Here is a 12,009-nt window from a genome sequence, read left to right on the forward strand (position 1 = left end):
GTATCCTTGCTCCACAGTGAGTGTTTTAATAATGGTTGTGGTGTATGCCTGAATACCCTACCACGTGGTTATTTTTTAAAAAAATAACAACAGGATTTAAACCATGAATAAATGTGCAGGCTCTGTTTCTTGTGCTAATCATAGTATAACCGTATGGGTGAGACGTGTGTCGATGTGTGTCTAAATGTTGGTGTTGTGGGTCATGTGTTGTAACAACGTTGTTGACCTTCTGGGAGGCAGGTTGGGTGGGCGGAGCGGTATGTCATCCGAAACCTAAAGTTCTACATTCCCTCTTTGATCTCCAGCCCTTCCCAATAGCTCATCAGGTTTTGTCAGAACACATGCTGTCAGCGTGCATTCCCTTCTCATTGATCTTCTGTCCTTACAAATAGCCCCTGGTTATTTGCATTTATGTTCTACACCCAGTGATCCCCCCTCCTAACCAAGGGGAGTTTCTTGTGGATAGATACCGTCTGTCAGCAGAATAAATAAAATCAAACATATCTGCAGAAAATATTTTCGTCTGTTTCAGTGTCTCATTTACCTATCCTTGCTTAAAAAAAAAAAGCCTAATCTGCTGAGTGGAACTTATCTTTGAGTACATTTGCACTAGAAATCAGCCCTGAGTGCTCACTAGAAGGACAGATCCTGAAGTTGAGGCTCCAGTACTTTGGCCACCTCATGAGAAGAGAAGACTCCCTTGAAAAGACCCTGATGTTGGGAAAGATGGAGGGCACAAGGAGAAGGGGACGACAGAGGATGAGATGGTTGGACAGTGTTCTCGAAGCTACCAACATGAGTTTGGCCAAACTGCAGGAGGCAGTGAAGGATAGGCGTGCCTGGCGTGCTCTGGTCCATGGGGTCACGAAGAGTCGGACACGACTGAACGACTGAACAACAACAAAACAATTTCTGAATGTCCATCTGAAACCTGCCTACATGATCTTTTCATTTCTACATTTTAGTTTATTTATAAATTGTTACTTCTATACCCCACCTTTCCCCCCAGGAGCTGAAGGTAGCATACATGGCTCTCCCCCTGGCCAATTTTATCCTCGCAACAACCCTGTAAGGCAGGCTAGGGTAAGAGGCAGTGGCAGGCCCAAGGTCACCGTGAGTGGGGATTTGAACGGCAAAAAACATCCTGAATAAAGCAGTACCCCTAACAACTTGATTTTTATTTTATAACCAGGAAACTTGCCCTCTTCAAATTGAGTGTTGTTGATTAAAAGCCTCATACTCAAAACTTCTACACTTGTCCTAGAACTTGCCAACATTACAAGGAAAAAACCTTCTGCAGAGCGCTAACTGTATTTGGAGATATGGAAAGCCCTTCACTTAGAGAGGCGACAGTAGGTAAACCAACATTCCCTTTTGAGGGTTGTAGGTGCCTGTGATTCAGTAGCAGAAACATTAATGGTAATGTTATCTTGGTTGCCCTTCTTAAAGGGTCTAGGTAAGCCCTTGATTTCACCTTGCAAAATAAAGCCGACGTAGTGTTTCTGCTACAGAGGTTGTAACTTTTGTTTCAAAGGCCAAAACTGCATACAAGTTCAGTAGCATGAATTTGACACAGTTTATAGTAAGTAGAAAGGGAACATAATAATATCAGTAGGGTGTGAAAATCTCACAGGCCTATGTTCTCTGGCATGAAGCTGCAACAGAGGAGTTACAGCTTTGATCTTACCTCCTCAGTTATTTCTCTTCCAGATATAGAAGTCCTGACATTTCTCTGGTATTCGTGTGTGATTAAAATATACCCTAAATATATCTTAATTCCTATAAATAGCAAAGTGAAACTTTCAAGGCTAAGTAAAAATAAATCTGGCATCCAGAACACCATATAAACAAATAAATAAAAGTTGAAATAAACTTGCAACTATTACCATATTACACCGAGCATTTCCTTGGAGAAAGTAGAAATTTTTGAATTGTGTAGTTTTAAATTTGATGTTCTGACCTACAAAAGCTCATGCTAGCACTCCAGAACCCACAAAAACAAATCACTACAATTATAATGGCTACTCCCCCTGCCATATTCAGTTCTAACCACAGCAATATAAAATTTTAATTAAATTCCTACAGACACTTTCTCTTGTCTTCACACACAAGTAGTTAAATGTCAAGTTTTGAAATCTTTTTTTCTTTATGCCGGGATAGGCAGTGGCCAATTGGCAACTACTTCTGAAATGCAATCTCAAAGCTATTTAATTCTTCTTTCTGAAAATGTATGTATTACCAGTTTTAGCTTTGGACCAATCCCCAAAACAGAGGAAAAGCAGGATGCCATGGAGGTACTGAGGGCTTCTGTATGAAGGCAAAGGATAGCTACAAGATGACACCATTCAAAGCAGGGGCCTATAAAACATTTTGTCAATCTGAACATTACACAATGCTGCAGACAAATATCTGCTGAAAATAATGGTACTGTCTGTAAGCTTACCATAGTGCCAAGTGGGATGACAGGAGAAGGGACAGCAAACACTTGAGTAGGGAGAGAGCACAGAGCAAGAGCTCCATTGTGATTTTCAGGTTTACCTTATAATCATAAGGAATGGTTTAATGAGTGTTTTCTAATCTCAATGGGTTGTGGGACGGGGAGCTCAGCAAGAGTGAAATCTACAGGTGAAACTCGAAAAAATAGAATATCATGGAAAAGTCCATTTATGTAAGCAATTGTTTTCATTAGCTACTGGAGACTCATGACATGCAAAGAGAGATATGTCAAGCCTTTGTTTGTTATAATAGTGATGATTATGGCACACAGCTGATGAAAACCCCAAAGTTGAAATTGTTAATTTGGGGTTCTCATCAGCTGTACACCATAATCATCACAATTATAACAAATAAAGGCTTGATATATCTTGCTTTGCATGTCATGAGTCTATCTCATAAATTAGTTTCACCTTTTAAGTTGAATTACTGAAAGAAATGAACCTTTCCATGATATTCTAATTTTTCGAGATTCACCTGTATATGTGCTGGGTGCAATGAAGAACAGAAATTGGGTAAGCCTCTGGGCCAGAAGCACTATATTTCTGGCACTATATTATTCCTCTTTTTTCTAAGCAGAAGTCCCTCATAGGCCCTCAGTTGCCAGAAACAAATGATCACATTTGCAATATATGCTATAATTACAATGCTTGTTGGCTAAGAAACAACTGTTGCTTGGAATTCATATCACTGAAAATGCATTTTAATTTCTCATCACAAATATTAAATCTTTATCCTGTATGGATCAAAAAAGAAGAATTATGTGGATATACAATCAGATACCCCTGGCGAGTGGGAGAGAAAGGGAGACAGACTCAACGATTTGTTGTAATCTCTGTCTTTTGTATGCTTATTATACCAATAAAAACCAAAAATTAAGATAAAAACAAATGCTCAGCCTAACATTTGTGCATTACAATTCTTGATCATGGCTGAACACAAGCATTAAACAATTAAGCACTGGACAAATATGAGCAGGTACTACATCACAGAAATGACACTTTTTAAAAAACCTTCTCTTGGTGAGTGATTTTTCAAACTCAAAAGACAAAGCTGAAGGGTGAGACTTGGCTGTACTCACCTAACCATGGGATCATACATGTACACACATGCTTAATTAGAAACAAAAGTTTATTAAAAACATAGTTGCATAGCTGAAAGCAGTAAATGCAACCTATGCACTGCCTATACTGCCTCCAGGATAGATTTAGACTTTTTTCATTTATTAAAAAAATTCAGATTAACTCTTGATGTAGCATAATGGGGATATTCCCCCACTACTGCCTTTTTTGCCAAGTTTATGAGCTCACTATGTCTGTAACTGGATTACCTCTGCATCCTGTTCACGGAGGTAGTAAGTTTTCTGTAAGAACTCCAGCGTTTTTGAACGTAATGTCTTCTTTTCCAAGAGGCACTCCAGAAGTAAGACCAGCTGGTCTGGGGAAAGCTAGAAGAAAATAAATAGCTTGTGAGGGGTTTTTTTTTAATTGCTTAGTGTATAATTTGACTAAAAGAGACTAGACAGTGAATAGTCTGAGATAACCTGTGTAATTATATCATGTGCTTGAAATTCAGGAACAGTTTATTGTAGTTCATTTCTGAAAAGCCTTACATTTTCTATATTCCATAATAAATAAATAAATAAATAAAATTTTATTTATACCCCACCAGAACCGGGTTCAGGGTGGCTAACACCAATAATAAAATTACAATAAAATGTAAAAGAAAGGAGAAAAAGTTACCGGTAACTAAAATACGGGTTAAAATACAATTTAAAATGCAGCCTCATTTTAGTATTAGCTCATAAATCAAAACCATAAGGGGAGGGAAACATAAGGGTCAGACTGAGTCCAACCCAAAGGCCAGGTGGAACAGCTCCATCTTGCAGGCCCTGCGGAAAGATGTCAAATCCCGCAGGGCCCTGGTCTCTTGTGACAGAGCGTTCCACCAAGTCGGGGCCAGTACTGAAAAGGCCCTGGCCCCAGTTGAGACCAATCTAACCACCTTGTGGCTCAGGACCTCCAAAGTGTTGTTATTTGTGGACCTTAAGGTCCTCAACAGGGAATACCAGGAGAGGTGGTCCCGTAGGATCCCATAGACTCTTTCCAAAAGGCTAATCAAAACTTAACTACTGTGGTTTCTTGTTCAATATTTAGATTAGATGAAAACCATATTTATATTAATGAAATGTTTTTAAAGTTTACTGGGCTCCGTGCTTTATGGAATACATATGCTTGTGACTCTGTTTTGATAAAGGCAGAAAAACAAGAGTGCAAGTTACAGTGCATCAGCTCCCGAAAGCTCAGAAACACAGAAGACTGCTGAACTAGACAGAGGTCTGTCAGTTTTATGATATGAAGCATTCGTTTGTATGACTATGAGAAACAAAAACAAGCTTGGTGGCAGACAAGTACATATTGTGATGGTACATTTCTAGTGCAAAGTTGCCCAAGTTCCCTTTCACTTGTACAACAATTGATGAAATATGTGTACTCTTGCATCTTTTATGGTGCTATTATATGCCTATTTACTCAGAAACAAGTCCCACTATGTTCGATGAGCCTTACCCGCAGGTAAGTGTGCCAAGGACTGCAGCCATCTTGTGTTTGGCGACAAAAAGAGCTAAGAATTTAAGTTCAGGTAAATCTGAAGGAAAACATCTGATGGAGCTTAAGTGTTCCATTTACTCTGTTTTTATCGGATGGAAAAATAAATAATTCATTGAAAACTAAAGTACTAATATATGTCAGCTACCAGAAAGTATCATTTGATTTGAAAATTCTGGGTCCTGAATGTCCTGTAAAGGTTTTCTTATTTACTCTCTACAAGTCTACAGCATAAAAAAGAAAATTTAAAAATGCCATGTGTAGAAATAAGCTTGTGCATGCAAAACAGAAGCATGGTATTACTCAGTAATACCACTTTATCACATCTGAACACCAACTGTTGAAACGCTTTTTTGTGTGATGACTTTGCCTAGTATACCGATACTTGCTATATTTTGGTATGGGGATCCAATTCTAACAAATAAAGAACACTGACTCCATATGGATAGGTTGATTACATTAACCCACAAATTCCCACTTAAAATCAATACTGTACAGATAACGCACTTTAAAATCCTAACTGTCAGACCAGATGAAAACAACAACAACAAATTTAAGCATAAGGCCCACGTTCCAGATTGTTAGAATAATCCTGTATCGTTTGCAGTCCTAACTATATTATGATTTTCTTCACTGGTGTCACTTGTGAGATCTCCCTTAAAACAAAAATGGAACAAGGTAATAGCTGATTATGCTAGACATTTTTGGTTACTCAAATGTCCCAAACCCTGAAGATTAAGCTCATTTGCAATAAAAAATACTATGGAATGAACTCCATATCTGAGAAATATCTGGGAGAAATCATTGTTTTCTCTTTCCATGTGCTTTGGTCCCTCCTCACCAGTCTGGTGGTGGTGGTGGTGGTTTAAATATGTATACTGCCCTTCATCTGAATATCACAGAGCAGTTCACAACATAAAAATACAAAACGAGAACACAATTTACATAATAAAACCAAAACAAAAAACCCCCCAAACCCCTCCCACAAACACATTTAGAGACCACAGAATGTTCAGCCAGCCTGTCAAAGGCCTGGTTATAGAGAAATGTTTTCTCCTAGTGCATAAAGATATGTAATGAAGGTGCCAGGAAAGCCTCCCCAGGGACAGATTTTGTGCTCATTGACTAGCCTCTACATGCCCTCAGGTAAATATACATTTCTCATCACTTTGTAACCTGCAATCATTCTTTGTTAGTTTCCTTAAATTTAAGAGATGCCATGCCATAAATGAGTACAGCTTTATAGAATGATTTGGTTTTTTTTGCGTCTCTGAATGGTGTCTCAAAGGGCCAATTTACACAACTACTTCAGTACAAGGCAGCTGACTGAGAAACCTAGTCCAAGCTGACTTCCAGCTTCTCTAGCCTCAGCTGAGCTTATTGCATACATGTGCCCCCAAGCATTTTACTAGCCATAATAGTGCCAAAACCAAACCAAACCAAACCACTGTGGTGGTGCATGAACCTGACTGGCTTGGCATGGTCATCCGAAACTGACCCCTGCGTCTCAGCGTTTGTGTGATGATGCATTAAAATACTGTACTTAAAATATATTTCTTAAATATACATGTGCACAGATACACACATGTGCATGTTTAAAGCTGTAACCCTAAGCACACATAAAGTAAACGTAAAGGGACCCCTGACCATTAGGTCCAGTCGTGTCCGACTCTGGGGTTGCGGCGCTCATCTCGCATTACTGACCGAGGCAGCTGGCGTACAGCTTTCGGGTCATGTGGCTAGCATGACTAAGCCGCTTCTGGTGAACCAGAGCAGCACACAGAAACGCCCTTTACCTTCCCGCTGGAGCGGTACCTATTTATTTACTTGCACTTTGACGTGCTTTCAAACTGCTAGGTTGGCAGGAGCAGAGACCGAGCAACAGGAGCTCACCCCGTCGCAGGGATTCGAACCGCCGACCTTCGAATCGGCAAGCCCTAGGCTCTGTGGTTTAACCAACAGTGCCACCTGCGTCCCTACTTCAACTTTACATCACCTTAAAAGTTTAGCAGGGGGTGCCCTACATTGCATCCTGCAGATGTTGTGGACTATGACTCCTAATGCAGACCACTGGTTATGCAAGACTGAGCCAATGAGAGTTGCTGTCCACTATATTTGGAGGGCTCCATGCTGGCTCTCCCAAGTTTAGCAGATAGGTGTTAAAGATTAACTGTTTTGAGGACATAGGGAAACTAAAACTAAAAAGCTGGGGAGCCTTCTTGGAAATTAATGTCTTGGCAAGGGAATTACTTCTGAATGTAAACTGAATTTCAAATGCTGCATAACACCATCTAATAAATGTCACTTCTAAAAGGAAATGGCACCAAAGATTTAGAAATTGAAGGGTAGTTGCGGTTTCTTTTGAAATGTATCTCTGGCAAAGACTTTACATGCTACACATACAAGGAGCTATTGTTTAAAAGAAAGTTCATTAAAGATCTAACTTTGGCCAAGAAAAGCAGAGAAATGTACAAGCAAAGTAACCACATGTCCTTGCTTTACCTCACTGAGCCTCATATATAGCTCTGTATTTCGTGGCATAGGCCTTTGGCTTTGAACAACTGTAAAAATCTAGAAACACATCAGATCAAAGGGTTGGCTATTTTTCATGCATGCCCCCAAGAAGTGACTCCCCCAGTTCTTAATTTCATGTTAAGAGTTAATGCTGACAGATCTGTAACCAAAATAAAATTAATGGGTGTATAAGTTTCTAATAACATTAATAAAGCAAGACAGAGTGCTAATGCAAATGCTTGAATAGAGGCCTCTGGGCCTTATACTTATTCCAGGACTGAACTTGTATAGAGCAACAAAAACTACAATGTTATACTCATGGACCCAGGAGTAAGCTTCATTGAAGCAGTGGAACTTATACCTGAGTAGACACGTATAGGATTGCATCAAAAATCACACAGAAAAATGTGTTTCTTTCCTCCGATTCCTTTGCGTATGAGGGACCCTTTTCCAATAGATTTTAATCAGTTCAATAAACTTCCAGTACTTGAGGACAAACTTGGTCCATTTTCATGAGGTACATTTGTGACATTCTCAAGATACCCTCTCACACTAGTATTGCTACATGTGAATAGCTAGTGGAGAATACAATGCAGAAAACAAAGGAAATGCACAATGTAATCACTATAGTCTTATATTCACATTATAGATTGGGTTTAAGCAAAAACAACCAAATAAATACAGTAATCACATTAAGAAAAACTCTCTTAAAAACTAGCAGTTTACCTGGTGTGACAAGATTTTCATTAATCAGTTTTCTCCATTGATACATAATTTGTTTGTGACAATGTTTCCATGCATGATGGCTGATCTGCAGCAGCAGTTTGAAACAAATATAACCATGTGATATGTATCCTGTATTCCCATCACTTTCTTGTCATCAACACACACTATTCTCAGCTGTTTGCTTATATTTTTCAAAAGTCAACAATACCAACCTAAAGTGCCTTTTGGGCAGAATGCCACAATTTTCAAATAATCTATGTCAGAGTACTTCCACAGAAAGCAACACAAGTTGTTTGCTGTCAGCACTCAAAGTGGGATAGTTACATTTCAAATTAAGGTGAGACTCAAATTACAGCTTTTGAAAAGTGGTGGAATGTTTTCAGAGCTACCAGGAAAAAAAGTGGGAATACGTCTTACCTATCATCAGGCTCTGCCTGCTGTAGAAGATAAAGACTCCACATCACAACTCTAAATGTGTTACTGTACAAGTGAGCTTACTTCATGACTTCAGTAAAAATCATCCATATACCACAGGTTGGATCAATACATTGTTTACAGTGGTGGGAGCATTCCCTGAGCAGTGATCCACTTTGGGGACTCTCCTACCATCCCATCACCAGGGTGGGAGGCAGGGGGCAAATTTACTCCTCCCCCTGTAAGTCTCTAACAGCACTTACTACACCAGGCATCCCCAACCTGTAGCCCTCCAGATGTTTTTGGCCTACAACTCCCACGATCCCTAGGTAACAGGACCAGTGGTCAGGGATGATGGGAATTGTAGTCCAAAACATCTGGAGGGCCAAAGGTTGGGGATGCCTGTACTACACTGTCCCAGGGTGTTCCTAATCTGCCAGCAGCAGTCCAGACCCAATCCATTAGGCATACATGCTGTGACTAAGCTGCTTCTGATATAAAAGCTAATGAGGAGGTACATGTGCCCTTGAGACCTTTATGTCTGCAAAGTGTTGGTAAAAGCCTAGAGCAACTGAACAGGAGTGAAGATATGCAATGGTCATTTCTGAGAGCTTTGGTTAGGAAGTAGTCCATAAAATTTAACAAGCAAAGCAAGTTAAAAAGAACTGACATGCGGATGATAAAAAAATACAGCGACCTCTGCTGGTATGAAATGCGTTTTACTGAAACACAATGTGAAGCAGACACTTCTAAGCCTAACCCATCTTTATCCCATAAAAATAAAGTTATTTTCCCATGATTGTTTGTACCAAATGTTCTTTCAAGTAAGCGTACTAGGGAGAGGACATAAATTATTACGCTGTGATTGAGCACACTGAAGTATCTTGTAACATTCCAAAGAACAGCACCATATGCCAGCTAGAAAACCCATTTCCCCTGAAATGGTAACGCTTACTAGACTCTCTGGTTTTTAAAGTAAAATACTAATATAACTGCAACTATTAAGGTTTTAAATTATTGTTACTGTGTTACAAACAACACATGCTGAATTGTGCCCTACTTCTCTACAGGATCATGCACCCTCCCTGCTTTTTGAAGTTTGCATTACTTAGCCTTTAAATTTCAAAGATGACTTAGAATAATGCAATAATGCAAAACAAATTTGGCAAAGAGCAACAAATATATATAAAAAAGATGCAGTCAAACGAAAGATAAGAAACACAGCACCCGACTATTGCTAGATTGTCTGATTCCATATAAAACAACTTTGTATGCTCTTACTAAACAGCTCGTGCATAGATTTGGGTTCTCCAAATACTGAGTCTGAGTTTATGCAACTACTGGGTAAGAAACAAGACATGTACCTTTGTATTTTTTCATCTCCGACAACAAGCTAAATTTTAAAATGTCAAAATCATAGTTCTTTATTTTGTCATAAAAGTGCTGAGCTGCCAATTGTTTTGAGAAAGTTTCCACAAAGCAAGCACAGGATTTTTTAAAATTTTTTTTTTGTAAAGCATTATCTGACAGTTTCCCTGTCTCCTTCTTCCCAATAACTTGTAAAAAACACACAGTGAAAACCAACCTTGCCTCTTCCCAAGCTTTCTCACTGCTTTCTACAAGGTCATTGGCCTCTCATCCCAGAAGACCACCCACCCTAAAAGAGACTATTTGTCAACCCTTGCATTAGCATAATGCAATAAATGCCAGGTCCACAATTTATGCTAGAAAAAAATGTCATTGAAACATTTGACTACTGACCTTCAACAGCCATAAAAATGTGACACAGATAAATGCACTTGAGCACCCAACAGCATTACTTGCAGTGCGCCCCTAAGCCAGGACACAAATCACCAAAGGAATACAGCTGGTATGCTGAATATCCCATTTGCTACAGCCTGCACTTGAATGAAGTCATTGAAAGCCTCCTCAAAGGGAAATGTGCCCTGGACTAATGCAGCAACCAATTGACGGTGGCGTGATTTCTATTATTACTCCATTATCACACTGGGATCAGTGCCTAAATGAGCATACTTCCTCCCTGATGCCATTTCCTTTTATCCTGGCTGTATTCTAAAAGCGGATCAATGGTAGTAATACATATGATGTCACTTCAATTTACAGCTACTGCCTCCCTCTCCTACATCTACAGATAGATCAATTCTTCCCAAAAATGGTTAAGAAATGCACGAGGAGTCAATTCTCCAAGAAATTGGTTCTCTGCTATATTTGACCATGTTATTGTGGAAAGGAACTGTTTATACTGACTGAAAACAGCAGTTGGGTGTGGGGAGAGAAGAGGAGGCTTAAAAAAAAAATTCACTACTGTGTACTGGAGAATGCTGGCTAAAACTCAACACAAACAAGTCCCAAAACAGAATTAGAGAATTTGACCTTTGAATATTACAAAGAGAAGCCTTCTAGCTTCAGACACAACAGAGTCAAGCACTTTTTTCCCCCTGCTTGAAGGGGCGTTTGTGCAGAATGCTTTCTCAGTAAATTTCTTTTACAAGATTTCCCAAACTAAATGCCTTCCTACCCTTCTCTTTTAAAAAGAATGAGAGGGTGGGGGGAGCTAACCCACAGCTTTGATAGTGAATGGCTCCCTTTAGTTGGAGCTTCCTCATTAAATACAGATAAGAAAGCAGTGCTAGTGGTCCAAAAACAGGGTTTATAGGCTCAGGGTATCTTTCACAGCCTGTACTTTCAGTCAAAACCAAAAAGAATAAAAGGGAGGCCGTTAAGACACTTTAGTCATAAACTCTGTCAATTTGCCTTCAGGGCTGTTTTCTGCTGGCTGCAATTAAACCAAAACATTCTTACAACAATTGCTTCTCCTCACAAGGACAAAAATAAAGGAAAATGAAATATTAAGAAGAACTCAAAGCACCGTTTCTTTTTTTAACAGCAAACACATTTAGAAAGACGTTGTCACGGTATACCTCAAATGATATTTGTGAATGCTGTTGTTTTAATCTATGCTCCTTTCTTTCAAATGAATGCAAGCATTTCTCCTTCAGGGACAAACATATGCTCATTTTAGCCAACATACGAATTTAATAAAAGTATCCAGAAAACCAGCTGCTAACAAGCGTATTGATACACTGTAGTTAAGCGATTCAAATACTGGAAAAAACTTATACGGATTTGAATTAGGACACATATACAGAAAGAAGTCTGGAGCTGGACTTTCAATGGACTTAATACTTCCAATGAAGCTAAAAGAACCGAACTGGTCTGAGGCAAATAACTCTGG

The 12,009-nt window shown here is 39.2% G+C and overlaps 1 protein-coding gene across 1 annotated transcript in view; it reads right to left on the reverse strand.

Moving 5' to 3' along the window:
* The window catches only part of AOPEP (aminopeptidase O (putative)), a 171,106-nt gene that overhangs the window by 25,819 nt on the left and 133,278 nt on the right, over window positions 1-12,009 (reverse strand). The window contains exon 14 of the mRNA XM_033164197.1: window positions 3,824-3,940. Within this exon, the coding sequence (XP_033020088.1) occupies window positions 3,824-3,940 (117 nt within the window). The remainder of the gene's footprint in view (window positions 1-3,823; window positions 3,941-12,009) is intronic.

The sequence above is a fragment of the Lacerta agilis genome, chromosome 11 (genome assembly GCF_009819535.1).
Source record: "Lacerta agilis isolate rLacAgi1 chromosome 11, rLacAgi1.pri, whole genome shotgun sequence".
Classification (NCBI taxonomy): domain Eukaryota; kingdom Metazoa; phylum Chordata; class Lepidosauria; order Squamata; family Lacertidae; genus Lacerta; species Lacerta agilis.